This window comes from Amyelois transitella, chromosome 16 (assembly GCF_032362555.1).
Source record: "Amyelois transitella isolate CPQ chromosome 16, ilAmyTran1.1, whole genome shotgun sequence".
NCBI classification, from domain to species: domain Eukaryota; kingdom Metazoa; phylum Arthropoda; class Insecta; order Lepidoptera; family Pyralidae; genus Amyelois; species Amyelois transitella.
Genome location: NC_083519.1, coordinates 6,261,519 through 6,276,929, shown reverse-complemented (window position 1 = coordinate 6,276,929; position 15,411 = coordinate 6,261,519). Strand labels below are relative to the sequence as shown.

The 15,411-nt window shown below is 38.7% G+C and overlaps 2 protein-coding genes across 2 annotated transcripts; both read right to left on the bottom strand.

The window, feature by feature from the left end:
• Window positions 1-1,747: 1,747 nt before the first annotated feature.
• On the bottom strand, window positions 1,748-5,550 carry LOC106129618 (polyubiquitin-C). The gene is given in 3 exon segments (XM_060948557.1): window positions 1,748-1,847; window positions 1,849-3,872; window positions 5,393-5,550. Coding segments are annotated over 2 exon segments (2,064 nt in total). The 5' UTR covers window positions 3,868-3,872; window positions 5,393-5,550; the 3' UTR covers window positions 1,748-1,802.
• Window positions 5,551-8,087: 2,537 nt separating this feature from the next.
• On the bottom strand, window positions 8,088-9,586 carry LOC106129639 (cytochrome c oxidase assembly protein COX16 homolog, mitochondrial). The gene is made up of 2 exons (XM_013328243.2): window positions 9,203-9,586; window positions 8,088-8,358 (listed from the first exon to the last, which is right to left on the bottom strand). The coding sequence occupies exons 1-2, from the start codon at window positions 9,355-9,357 to the stop codon at window positions 8,163-8,165; spliced, it is 351 nt and encodes a 116-aa protein (XP_013183697.1). The 5' UTR covers window positions 9,358-9,586; the 3' UTR covers window positions 8,088-8,162.
• Window positions 9,587-15,411: the final 5,825 nt, after the last annotated feature.

Genomic DNA, 15,411 nt, shown 5'->3' with positions numbered 1-15,411 from the left:
TCCTTTCACTTTAGAATAGGACCACGTTGGACCATCGTGGCAAGTGGAAAGAGATAGTCTCTGCCTACCCCTCCGGGAAAAAGGCGTGATTTTATGTATGTATGTATAGGACCACTCCATATTGTTCAATGGATGTCGTTAAAGGAGACTAAGGGCCCGTGCAGCGTGCCAAGAGGGTCATGGTTTAGTTGACAGCTCGTCATTTTACATATTTCAGGCGTAGTCGGCGGAACGCTGCAGGGGTCCTAAGGGAACAGCTAATAAACTGGCATTTTTTTAGGCTGTGAACTAACAACCTGTCATTATTCACTTCCTATCAGCTGAATGTGGCCTTACAGTTTAAATAAAATAAATTATAACAAATTAAATATCAGGAAATCTTAGCTAGAAATGACGTAGAGTTGGCAGCACTATAGGGGATAGATATACCAAAGCCTCCACGCTTTGGTGGAGGGGTAGAGTGTAGGGTAGATACCGAACAGTGAATTTGCAGCAGTCAGCGGGGTGCGGCGTCTGTGTGCGTAAAGTCTATGCCTCGATATTCAAAAGCACAATTAGCCGCAATTGCGTTAAATATTATTATTGTTGTGTCGTGTGGTTCCCGGCAGTGCCGTGTGGTTCCCGGCACCAATACAAAAAAGAATAGGAACACTCCATCTCTTTGCCATGGATGTCGTAAAAGGCGATTAAGGGATAGGCTTACAACCTTGGGATTCTATTTTAGACGATGGGCTAGCAACCTGTCACTATTTGAATCTCAATTCTATCATTAAGCCAAATAGCTGAATGTGGTCATTCAGTCTTTTCAAGACTGTTGGCTCTGTCTACCCCGGAAGGGATATAGTCGTGACCATATGTATGTATACTAAGTTGTTATTATAGTGTACATACACATATACATAAAATCACGCCGCTTTCCTGAAGGGGTAGACAGAGACTATATCTTTCCACTTGCCACGATTTCTCCATACTTCCTTCGCTTCATCCACATTCTCTTCATGCAAGCTCGGCGGTATTCGGTACTCTTGACCTAACCCTTTGCCAGGACGTCCTTAATTTGATCAAGATTCGTTCGTCTAGACCTTCCCACTCCGACCTTTCCCTCCACACTCTCCTTGTATATCTGCTTAGTCAACCTGCTTTCATTCATTCTCTCCACATGACCGAACCATCTTAACATTTATAGTATATTGTCACCAAAACTACGAGTGTCCAAATATCAGAACAATCTATCATCAGGAAGGGTGTACAATATTAATTACTGAATAAACCCCTTAGGTAGGTACCTAATTCTAGATTACTACATGCAAGAGAACTGCAATAATTAAACTATTTAGGCCATGGGGCGCTTCTCCAGGAGAGCCTTGAGTCCAGTATGCATATTGACAAGAGATAAATTGGATGTAAATGTCACCACTGTGTACTAAGTACTTGGCTAGACCGATTTTCACGGCCAGAGGTAACATTCCTACATATAATCATAACATAAGCAAGGCAGGTACCTACCTAACTTATGGTTTCTAATTTGGCTAGGTACCCTGGTACTATTGCATCCACCTAGTTGAGATATAACCTACCTAAATTTCCCTCTATTGATATAAATTCATTACTCTTGACGAAAACGGACGAATTTGTCTTTACTCTCAATGGATGGAGATGTCCCAATAGATTCTAAATAATTCCGAGGAAAGAAAATCCAGGGCATAATTTAGTTATTTAAAATGGAAAAGAAATAAAAGATTAAAGATAATTTGCTTCATATCATTTGTATTACTCGTACGCAATAATTATAATAGTTACAATTACTTTCTACACTCCACCACGAAGACGCAGTACCAAGTGAAGAGTAGATTCCTTTTGAATATTGTAATCGGAAAGCGTGCGTCCATCTTCCAACTGCTTGCCTGCGAAGATCAATCGCTGCTGGTCTGGAGGAATGCCTTCCTTGTCTTGAATTTTAGCCTTAACATTTTCGATAGTGTCCGATGGCTCTACTTCTAGGGTGATGGTTTTTCCAGTCAATGTCTTGACGAAAATTTGCATACCACCACGGAGGCGTAATACCAAGTGAAGAGTAGATTCCTTTTGAATATTATAGTCAGAAAGCGTGCGTCCATCTTCCAACTGCTTGCCTGCGAAGATCAATCGCTGCTGGTCTGGGGGAATGCCTTCCTTGTCTTGAATTTTAGCCTTCACGTTTTCAATAGTGTCTGATGGCTCTACTTCTAAAGTAATAGTTTTTCCCGTCAATGTCTTCACGAAAATTTGCATTCCACCTCTCAAACGTAATACTAAATGTAGAGTAGACTCCTTTTGAATGTTGTAGTCGGAAAGCGTGCGTCCGTCTTCCAACTGCTTGCCTGCGAAGATCAATCGCTGCTGGTCTGGGGGAATGCCTTCCTTGTCTTGAATTTTAGCCTTCACGTTTTCAATAGTGTCTGATGGCTCTACCTCTAAAGTAATTGTTTTTCCAGTCAATGTCTTAACGAAAATTTGCATTCCACCTCTCAAACGTAATACTAAATGTAGAGTAGACTCCTTTTGAATGTTGTAGTCGGAAAGCGTGCGTCCGTCTTCCAACTGCTTGCCTGCGAAGATCAATCGCTGCTGGTCTGGGGGAATGCCTTCCTTGTCTTGAATTTTAGCCTTCACGTTTTCAATAGTGTCTGATGGCTCTACCTCTAAAGTAATTGTTTTTCCAGTCAATGTCTTAACGAAAATTTGCATTCCACCTCTCAAACGTAATACTAAATGTAGAGTAGACTCCTTTTGAATGTTGTAGTCGGAAAGCGTGCGTCCGTCTTCCAACTGCTTGCCTGCGAAGATCAATCGCTGCTGGTCTGGGGGAATGCCTTCCTTGTCTTGAATTTTAGCCTTAACATTTTCGATAGTGTCCGATGGCTCTACTTCTAGGGTGATGGTTTTTCCAGTCAATGTCTTGACGAAAATTTGCATACCACCACGGAGGCGTAATACCAAGTGAAGAGTAGATTCCTTTTGAATATTATAGTCAGAAAGCGTGCGTCCATCTTCCAACTGCTTGCCTGCGAAGATCAATCGCTGCTGGTCTGGGGGAATGCCTTCCTTGTCTTGAATTTTAGCCTTAACATTTTCGATAGTGTCCGATGGCTCTACTTCTAGGGTGATGGTTTTTCCAGTCAATGTCTTGACGAAAATTTGCATACCACCACGGAGGCGTAATACCAAGTGAAGAGTAGATTCCTTTTGAATATTATAGTCAGAAAGTGTGCGTCCATCTTCCAACTGCTTGCCTGCGAAGATCAATCGCTGCTGGTCTGGGGGAATGCCTTCCTTGTCTTGAATTTTAGCCTTCACGTTTTCAATAGTGTCTGATGGCTCTACCTCTAAAGTAATTGTTTTTCCAGTCAATGTCTTAACGAAAATTTGCATTCCACCTCTCAAACGTAATACTAAATGTAGAGTAGACTCCTTTTGAATGTTGTAGTCGGAAAGCGTGCGTCCGTCTTCCAACTGCTTGCCTGCGAAGATCAATCGCTGCTGGTCTGGGGGAATGCCTTCCTTGTCTTGAATTTTAGCCTTAACATTTTCGATAGTGTCTGATGGCTCTACTTCTAAGGTGATGGTTTTTCCGGTCAATGTCTTGACGAAAATTTGCATACCACCACGGAGGCGCAATACCAAATGAAGGGTAGATTCTTTCTGAATATTGTAATCGGATAGTGTGCGTCCGTCTTCCAACTGCTTGCCTGCGAAGATCAGTCGCTGCTGATCAGGAGGGATTCCCTCTTTATCTTGAATCTTAGCTTTAACATTTTCAATAGTATCAGAAGGCTCTACTTCCAAGGTAATAGTCTTACCCGTCAATGTCTTCACAAAGATCTGCATTTTTCCTGTAACAATATAAATAAAAACATTAGTAACAAAATATAAAAACCATAAAATAAGAATTTTTATAATTGTGTAAATATAAATACAGTAGAACTCCAATTATCCCATTCGGATAATCGGATTTTTTAAAAAAAAATTGCCATTGGAAAGCATAAAAGTTACGTTTTGATATTGCACTATTTTTTTATTGAATTAAATGAAAGAAACATGAAATTTTCACATGTTTTAAATATAAATAAAATGTACTTATGTACAAGTTTAGAAATAAAAATCATTGTTTTTTTAACATCTCCGTCAATGTAAGCTGTTTTGCGGACTTCAACCGTTTTCGGATTGATTGATTTGATTCGGATAATCGGCGATTCGGATAGTCGGAGTTCGGATAATTGGAGTTTTACTGTAATTATAATTAAATAACAATAAAGTTATACATATACCAATAAGTTATTAAAGGGGGGCTCCCACACAATAAAAGTATTCTTTATCGATAAATTTCCCTGAACATCAAACGTGACATGCATTGACCGCGTTGTAGTTATATCGATTTGCGCTAGATGGCGTTGTTATACAAACGTGATGATGGTACGGAACCCTTCGTGCGCGAGTACGACTCGCACTTGGCCGTTAAAAAAAACCTGTGTTGTAGGTATACCATTCTTTTTGCGTGCAGTAATACAAAAATATTTTGAATAATAAACTAGACACCCTACTTATTCCATTTATCTTTATTATAATTTTCCGATAAACATAACATAACAGGTATCTTCTATTTGGTCTATTCGTTCTATTTGGACCTATTCGTACAAGTTTTGAAAAGGTGAAATATATCTTTGTATTATAAACCCGTCTGTATTAGAACCTCGGTTCAATCATTATCCAGATTGGTGGCTCTTTACCCCGTTACGGATAAAGACGTGATTATATGTGGAATGAATGTGCAAGTACAAAACACATACATATTAAGGTATGTACCTAACTATAAACATGAGGAAAGGCAAACGAAGATATAATACCTATGTAAATTTTAACAGGACATGACCATAGCGTGTATACTCTATGGGTTTGGCTAAAATTAGACGTGTATTAAGGTCAATTATATTAGTAGTCAAACAACGTCAGTATCATCAGAAAATCTATTAAATCAAAAGCAGAAACGCAATCTTTATTGTGTACAACGCAATAATTACGCAAATTCCTGCCTGTGAGGATGTAAGTAATGTCCTCAATAAGCTTGGTACCTACGTAAACCTGTACGAAGTGCGTTGTTATAAATGTAACCTTTACCTGTGGACTAGAAATATTGAATACAGAATCTGCTTAAAACGACCCAATCATTTGATAGATATTTTATATTAAGAAATTCTGGAGAGGTAGATAATTTTTTTAAGTAGATAATATAAGTAATATCAAAACTGAACTCTATTACAAACATACTGACAAAATGGCGTCCACTTATTTCGTCATAATAACATTAGTTCATTATTTATAGATAGATCCAAGATAAAAATAATTTTAAACTTACCGTTTGATAATTCACTAGAATTTAGTCCAATCTGATAAATTTTCACTTAAAATAATATTTTGTTTCAAATAACAGCTCTGAAGAGAGAGTCACACGTTCTATGTTCTTCGAATCAGTCACAAAGTTTAAATGCGCAACCAATAGGGGCGCCGTTCTTTTTATAGAAGCTTGTTTTGCGTTGGTTTTGCGATCAATGTTTTGTTAACGAGAATTGCCGAGCTCAACCGAGGTCGCCCGACTAGACAATGTGTTTCATTCACTCATATGAAATTATGATGAAACGCTAGATATTAAACTTCTAGAAAGTATTCGTCATGATTTTTTTCTTTGTGAAATCTGGAAAATGCCAATTAAACCGCTGATAATAAAAATCCCTTGTTTATTTATTTTCACAACATTGCATATGTTTTTCGATATTTCATTTTAAGCGTAGTTTCCTGACAATTTATACTTTACTTGACTTTATACTTTGCTTCCAAAATCCTAAACTTTGACTTTTTTTAATATGAAGTCTTCATTAGACACGCGAAGGGCCAAATTTTACTTCAGTATTTTCTTTAAATAAAATGAATACCGTAGTCACGAAAAGATTTGTAAACAAAAATTATTTACGAGTAGTAGGTACTAAATGCTTTTCCGTGTGCGTACTTGGATTATAATGCGCACAACAAAGAATTCAAGGAAAAGCACCTATTTATAGGAATTCTTAGGAACGTGTGTGTTCTCTTTGTATTTGGTAAATAGATTAGAAATACTAGTAGGTACCTACTTCTACTGTAGTAATTTATTATAAAGACAATATGTAGGTAGTTCTTTTCTTCAATGGACATGAACACAAATCCTTGGGCAAAAATACATAAGTACCTACTAATAGAGCAAAATACCTACCATAGCAAACTTTGTTTACCTACACATAGACAATAATCAATCATTGTTTGAATTTGTAGGTAGGTATCTAGTTCTACTTAAGCTAACTGTGTTTTCCAAAAAGTTGCTCTTCTTACTATAATAATACTACAACCACCATCTAATCTTACATCAGATTTATGAAAATAATAATTAATTGGAAGGTAGGTGTTTGGCCTTTGCTATACTAGAGAATCATATATTTTGCGTATTGTGAACTGTAAGGGTTAAGATATTGTACCGATGCATCAAGTATTATTTATAAAGTTTAATTCCGTAATTTGAATGCATAATGTAAATTAAATAACTAGATAGGATTACCTACCTACGTAATTAGGTAAAAAATGAGTTAGGTGGGTGGTAGGTGTTTTCATTTTGCCGTGTGGTTCCCGGCACCAATACAAAAAAGAATAGGACCACTCCCATCCTTTTCCCATGGATGTCGTAAAAGGCGACTAAGGGATACAAAGGGTTTGTAAGGGCTTACAAACTTGGGATTATTTTTTAGGCGATGGGCTAGCAACCCGTCTCTATTTGAATCTCAATTTTATCATTAAGCCAAAAAGCTGAACGTGGCCATTCAATCTTATCAAGACTGTTGGCTCTGTCTACCCCGCAAGGGATATAGACGTGACGTATGTATTGAAGATGATGTCGAATCGAACCCCTATTCGATTTGCTTCCAAATACCTGCCTACCTACCTACATAGGTACCTACCTACCTTTAGTTAGTGAGTTTAATACCTATACATACATAATTTAAATCACTTGTATGACCATGTATGGTATAGGGTATACCCTATCTGGGTAGGGTCTGGGTCTGGTAGGGTATTAGGATTTGCACGGAGCTTCTCCCCGTGGTGTTTTGTCTCTCCCTGTGCCAGAAATCATCAAAATCGGTCCAGTAGTTTTTGAGATTATTCAAAATTAGGTAGTTTCTTATGTAAAAAATTTAAAAGTTTCGTGAGGTAGTTCGCACCATGGGTAGGTAGGTATGATAATGTATCAACATGGTGTCGATCGGGTCTCACTCATTGAAATAGTTTTTGTCAGTGTGCCCTCGTAGTGGAGTGGGAGTCAAGAAATAACTCTTGACTGCTAGATGAACTATGTGATCCTATAACAAAGGAACTGGGAACCAACCCAATTGGGATCATCGCCTTACGAGAGCATGCCAGACAAAGCTGGTCGATGACTCATGTACAATTGTTTATATGTATATGATCCATCCAAGCCATAGCCCCGGTTTTTGGTGTCAATGAACGGTATTGGCGATTTTCCAACAAACGATCAGGCCGAAACACTAGCAATGTTAGTTACTTAGGAAGCCTGATGTCGGACGGCTGATGATCATTGTAAGTAAACACAGCATACAATTTGGAATAATAGTTACCTTTAAGACTAAGTAGACAAAGAAGTTGTAAGTATCTTTGAAACTGATGGTAAAATAATAGTGTGCCTCCCTACCCTGAATTATGCTACCTTGACAAATTTAGCAGTTGGGAGACACTAGAATAGAATTTCTAAAAATTCAGTCAGGAACAGTGCGCTCATGAAGTCTTGCACAATATTTTGAAATTAAATATATTTAAAGAGGTGTTTTGGTGAGTCATTCCATATAGCTAAATGTGGCCTTTCGGTATTTTCAAGACTGCTGGCTCTGTTTTCCCCGCAAGGATATAGACGTGAATGTATGTGTCATTTATAGATTTGTCATTTAATCAATAAGTCTAAATTTAGATTTTCCATGTAACTTTTTGTTTTGTAAGGGGCTATTAAATTGCAATAGTAATTAAAATATGTAATTTATTTATCTGAATAACATTTTGATTATTCCTACCTATTAAGATAATTATAATTTCAACTACTTTTTCATTTCCTTTTTGGTTTGACTGGTGGGTTCTTCCCATGGACGGGGCCCTCGTTTATTTTCCCAATTATCAATATCAAGATTCTTTATTTCTTCATATGTGTCTTCTAATGTAACATTTTTAGTTTTATTGAGGCCCATTTTTTGAGCTTCTTCTCTACTGACTCCTTTGACTTGGGAGAATTGATATCTGTAAAGAACAATTTTGTTAAAACACTTATGCAAAGATTGTATGGGTTTATTATGGATTTGAGATTCAAGCTGTGAAAGGTTGCTGGCCCATATCCTTCAAAAGTTATGGCTACAGAGGAAATGAAAAATGACAGCAGCATTTCCTTACAGTATCACATTGACAATACATTGTGCAAGGATGGTGCCAGCTCTGCTTGCTTGTGGTGTCAACCAGGCATTTAGTGAGGGCACACAAAAGAGTATGAGCTTTGGAAAACCACAGACCCAAAGACTACAATAAAACCTCTACCTCAACCAGAGACAACGGATCAGAGGCTTTCTCACTGCAGCTTGTGTTTGTATGTAACATAGCCTTATAATTGAACCCTACTAATAATATAGAAGCAAGGTTTGTTAAGATGTATGGATGTGTTTGTATGTCTCTTTCATCCAAAAACTTCTACATGGATTTTCATAAAAATTTTCTGTAATATAGCTTAGAAATTGGAATAACATAATAAGTACCTGAAATTTTATAGACATAAATGACAGATTACAAAGAGAGTGTTGAAGGAAAGGTTGAAGTGGGAAGACCAAGACGAACATATCTTGATCAAATTAAGGACGTCCTGGTAAAGGGTCAGGTCAAGAGTACCCGAAACAGCCGAGCTTGCATGAAGAGAGTTATGAATGTGGATGAAGAGAAGGAAGTATGCAGAGATCGTGGCAAGTGGAAAGAGGTAGTCTCTGCCTACCCCTCCGGAAAAGAGGCGTGATTTTATGTATGTATGTATAAATGACAGACGAACTCGTGGGGAGCAGCAGTAAAAACAAGTATATATACAACACATTTGATACATAACCTTACTTGTGCAAATTCTCTAAGACCGAATGATCCTCCTATTACTAGTAATATAAAAGGCAGACCATATCTAAAAGATTTCCTCTTACTAATCACTGAAATATAATTCCGAAAGGAATCAAACGAAGCAAAAATCTTGCCTTCTTTAGCAGTCATACTTTTGAGTCTTGTGTTAACTTTTATTTAGGAATTTTATATAACATTTCATTCAAATTATGTGTCAAAGATAGCACTGAAACTTTGCCAATTATATGCTTATTTAAATTTTTAATAAATAGCTGAATTTAAATAAAGATGATAATTTTCGTAGACAGATAAATTCTATTTAGGTTTGACATATTTTGATCTACCACTATTGACTCACTTTAAATCATTGTCAGTCAAAAAGGTATAATAAAAATATATTCAATGTCTTTGCTCCTCAGAAGAACAATCCTATGGAAGTGCCCTATGCATGTACTTTTCCTGCATACCTAAATAAACAAACACGGATACAAACATGGCGGACTAGAGATGTTCATTTAGTCGATAATATTTTATCGATGGATGAGTGAGTTAAGATGTTTATTTCCGAATTAAATTTATTAAAAAAAAAAATATTTACATCGGGAATCCTTACTATCTTGGCTATAATCTAAGGTCCAACAATATTGTATCTATTACCTATGTCATTCTGATAAAGTGTTTGGAAATCAAATATAATTACATACATAAATAAAATCACGCCTCTTTTCGGGAGGGGTAGGCAGAGACTACCTCTTTCCACTTGCCACGATCTCTGCGTACTTCTTTCGCTTCATCCGCATTCATAACTCTCTTCATGCAAGCTCGGCGGTTTCGGGTACTTTTGACCTGACCCTTTACCAGGACGTCCTTAATTTGATCAAGATACGTTCGTCTAGGTCTTCCCACTCCGACCTTTCCCTCCACACTCTTCTTGTATATCTGCTTAGTCATCCCGCTTTCATTCATCCTCTCCACATGACCGAACCATCTCAACATACCCTTTTCTATTCCTGTAACTACATCTTCTTTCACATCACAACATTTCCTTATCACGATGTTCCTTATCCGGTCACTCAATTTCACACCCATCATACTCCTTAAGCTCTCTTTTCCACTGCATTTATTCTGTTTTCGTGCTTCTTTTGCCATACCCAACTTTCACTCCCATACATTAATGTCGGGACCAACACGCCCCTATACTGGCTGTGGCCAGTCGAGCCTTTTTGGATAGTTTCTGACTGCCAATCTAAGGTCTGCCGCGCCGATGGATGCATGGCTAGGGGCGAGCCTAGTCTCGAGCGTGCCACTTCCGCCATGGGGTTGGGCGACCCCCAGGTAATGGCTAGCCTTACCCTGGCATGCGGGGCTCTGCTGGGGCGGACAAAATTTTTCCCTAGCGTCTCGTGGGAATCGCATTATGAACCTTAAAAAGCATATAAATGGCGGCGATGGTGTCCGCACCCCATCACGTCTCGTTCCCGGCGGGAGCGGTATGCGGTCTGCTGAAAGCCGCTTTGCGACGATGAATGTAAGAGGAGGAATGAAGGATAAGATTGAGGAAGTATGCCAGATGATGGATGAAAGACGTTTGGATGTGTTGTGCGTGAATGAAACGAAGCGGAAAGGATGCGACGCGACGCAGCACGGCCCTTACACGGCGTATTGGTCTGGAATTTCCAGTACCAGCCGAGGCTGTCAAGGGGTCGGTCTAATTCTTTCTGCACGAATGGCTGAGTGCGTGAATGAGTATGAGTGTGTCAGCCCTCGTCTTCTATGGATTAGGCTGAAAGTTGGAATCACTCGGATCTTCGTTCTAGGTGTTTATGCACCTTGGGATGTGGGTTCGAGGGGTACAACATCAGCAAAAAGCGAAAACGAGGAGTTCTGGAATAGTGTAAGAGAAGTATTGAAAGTTACCAAGCCAAATGAGAAGATTATTATGTTAGGTGATTTTAATGGATGGGTGGGTGTAAAGCGTGATGGATATGAAAAGGTGCTTGGTGCGTTTGGTGACGAAAAGGTGAATGATAATGGAAGAAGTGTATTAGAAATTTGTCTAGAGTGGGATCTTTTTGTGTCGAACTCAATGTTTCAACATAAAGAGATCCACACCTACACAAGAGTGGAAGGTATTTTAAAAAGTATGATAGACTTTGTGATTGTAGATGAAAGATTGAAGAACAAAGTGCTGGATACCCGTGCATATCGCGGTGCTGGCATTGACTCGGACCATTTACTGGTGATATCCCGGATAAGGGGTATCTTCAATCGCTGGCGGCACAGGGTAAGGGAGCAAACCAGCGCTTTGGAAAGAGTAAAAGTAGAAAATTTGCAAGATATGGATGTAGGTAAGAAGTATATTAATAGACTGAAGGATGAATTTGAAGATTTAGATGAAATGAGCGATATTGAAGATGGATGGAAGGAATTTAAAGAAAGAATTGTGAAAGTAGCTGTTGAAGTGTGTGGTGTAAGTAGAAGAAGGAAAGGAAAAAATCACAAAAATGCGTGGATGAGTAAAGATGTGCAAGAACTTGTGCGATTAAAGAAGAAAGCATGGCTGGATTTGTTAGCAGCAAAAGCTAACTTAAGAATGCAAGAGGTTATAGATGAAGATGTGAATGAAGCACGTAAGGAATATAAGAAAATGAAAGATTTGGTTAAGAAAGCTGTGATTAGAAAGAAAGAAGAGTATAAAGAGGATTTTGATAAAAGGCTATCAGAAGACTTTCAGTCAAATCTGAAAGTATTCTGGAAATCCGTAAGGTCAGCCCGAGGAAATACTATAACCAGAGAGCTGACTAGGATCAGATGCCAGGATGGTAGCGTTGTGAAAGGAGAAGAATGTGTACTAAAGATATGGAAGGACTATTTTGAAAGTTTATTTGAAAAAAAGGAAGGAAATAAGAAAGATTTCTGCTATAGCGAAGAAAAAGAGAATGAGTTGGAAGGCGAAATTGAAATGTTCGAAATTGTGGAAGCACTTAAGAGTATGAAAGCGGGAAAGGCTGCTGGGTGTGATAGAGTGTCGGTCGAGATGCTTAAAGCAGGAAAAGGCGTCGTAGCTAGTCAGTTGTACTGCCTTTTCAATTTGTGTTGGAGAAGCGGCCGAGTACCAAAAGATTGGTGTAAGGCTGTTATCGTGCCACTTTACAAAGGAAAAGGGTCACAGCTGGACTGCAAAAATTATCGTGGTATAAGCCTGCTTAGCGTCGTCGGCAAATTGTATGCTAAGGTATTGATTAATAGAGTCAGGAATGAAACTGATGACAAAATATGGGATGCTCAAGCGGGATTTCGAAAGGGAATGGGATGTACTGATCAGGTCTTTTCCTTGCGGTGCATAGCCGAAAAGTTTTTGGCCAAGAGTCAAAAAGTCTATTGCACATTCGTAGATCTGGAAAAGGCCTATGACAGAGTTGAGAGGAATGAATTGTGGTCAGCACTTTCTATGCATGGGGTGAGCAGTCTCTTAATACGAGCACTGAAATCCTTATATGAGGATTCGAGTGCTTGTGTCAGGATAAACGGAGCGCACACTGAGTGGTTTAAGATTGAGAAAGGCGTTAGGCAAGGATGTGTTGCGTCACCGTGGCTGTTCAACCTATTTATGGATAGCTGTTTGACAGATTTGAAAGAGTCTAAAAGTGGATTAAGGATGAATGAGTTACTCGTCAAATGTCTGCTCTATGCCGACGATCAGGTTATACTGGCGTCATCAGCGGAGGAGTTACAGGAGATGGTAAACTGTATGCATGAAGCTTTAAAAGAGAAAGTAATGAAAGTGAACGTAAGTAAAACTAAAACACTGGTTTTTGAAATGGAGAAAGAAATGACAGCATGTAATATTTTGATTGGAGGAGAAAAAGTGGAGCAAGTGAAAGAGTTTGTATATCTAGGATCAAAGTTTACATCAGATGGCAAGTATGATAGTGATATTGAAAGGAGAGTGAACGCGGGGAACATGGTGAATGGAGCTTTGCATGCCTTTATGAGCAGTCAGAAACTATCCAAAAAGGCTCGACTGGCTGTGCACAGGGGCGTGTTGGTCCCGACATTAATGTTTGGGAGTGAAAGTTGGGTATGGCAAAAGAAGCATGAAAGCAGAATAAATGCAGTGGAAATGAGAGCGTTAAGGAGTATGATGGGTGTGAAATTGAGTGACAGGATAAGGAACAGCGTGATAAGGGAATGTTGTGATGTGAAAGAAGATGTAGTTACAGGAATAGAAAAGGGTATGTTAAGATGGTTCGGTCATGTGGAGAGGATGAATGAAAGCAGGTTGACTAAGCAGATATACAAGGAGAGTGTGGAGGGAAAGGTCGGAGTGGGAAGACCTAGACGAACGTATCTTGATCAAATTAAGGACGTCCTGGTAAAGGGTCAGGTCAAAAGTACCCGAAACCGCCGAGCTTGAATGAAGAGAGTTATGAATGTGGACGAAGCGAAAGAAGTATGCAGAGATCGTGGCAAGTGGAAAGAGGTAGTCTCTGCCTACCCCTCCGGGAAAGAGGCGTGATTTTATGTATGTATGTATGTATGTTTCTGACTGCTCATAAAGGCATGCAAAGCTCCATTCACCATGTTCCCCGCGTTCACTCTCCTTTCAATATCACTATCACACTTGCCATCTGATGTAAACTTTGATCCTAGATATACAAACTCTTTCACTTGCTCAACTTTTTCTCCTCCAATCAAAATATTACATGCTGTCATTTCTTTCTCCATTTCAAAAACCAGTGTTTTAGTTTTACTTACGTTCACTTTCATTCCTTTCTCTTTTAAAGCTTCACGCATACAGTTTACCATCTCCTGTAATTCTTCCGCTAATGACGCCAGTATAACCTGATCGTCGGCATAGAGCAGACATTTGTCTAGTAACTCATTCATCCTTAAACCAATTTCAGGCTCTTTCAAATCTGTCAAACTATCCATAAATAGGTTGAACAGCCACAGAACAGAACAGTTGCGGTGACGCAACACATCCTTGCCTAACGCCTTTCTCAATCTTAAACCACTCAGTGTGCGCTCCGTTTATCCTGACACAAGCACTCGAATCCTCATATAAGGATTTCAGTGCTCGTATTAAAAAACTGCTCACCCCATGTATAGAAAGTGCTGACCAAATTCATTCCTCTTAACTCTGTCATAGGCCTTTTCCAGATCTACGAATGAGCAATAGACTTTATAGAATAGGGGTACGATAACATCCTTACACCAATCTTTTGGTACTCGGCCGCTTCTCCAACACAAATTGAAAAGGCAGTACAACTGACTAGCTACTACGCCTTTTCCTGCTTTTAGCATCTCGACCGACACTATCATACCCAGCAGCCTTACCCGCTTTCATACTCTTCTCTTAAGTGCTTCCACAATTTCGAACATTTCAATTTCGCCTTCCATCTCATTCTCTTTTTCTTCGCTAAATCAGAAATCTTTATAATTTCCTTCCTTTTTTTCAAATAAACTTTCAAAATAGTCCTTCCATATCTTTAGCACACATTCTTCTCCTTTCACAACGCTACCATCCTGGCAACTGATCCTAGTCATCTCACTGGTTATAGTTTTTCCTCGGACTGATCTTACGGATTTCCAGAATACTTTCAGATTTGACTGAAAGTCTTATGATAGCCTTTTATCAAATTCCTCTTTATACTCTTCTTTCTTTCTATTCACAGCTTTCTTAACCAAATCTTGTTATTTTTTTATATTCCTTACGTGCTTCATTCACATCTTCATCCATGACCTTTTGCATTCTTAAGTTAGCTTTTACTGCAAACAAATCCAGCCATGCTTTCTTTTTTTCTCGCACAAGTCTTGCACATCTTTACTCATCCACGCACTTTTGTGATTTTGTTTTTTTTTCTTCTTATACTTACACTACACACTTCAACAGCTACTTTTACAATTTTTCTTCAACTTTTATCTACAATCACAAAGTCTATCATACTTTTTAAAATACCTTCCACTCTTGTGTAGGTGTGGATCTTTTTATGTCGAAACATTGAGTTCGACACAAAAAGATCCCACTCTAGACAAATTTCTAATACACTTCTTCCATTATCATTCATCTTTTCGTCACCAAACGCAACAAACACCTTCACCTTTCATATCCATTACGCTGTACAACCCCACCCATCCATTAAAATAACACGTAGCATAATAATCTTTTCATTTGGCTTGGTAACTTTTAATACTTCTCTT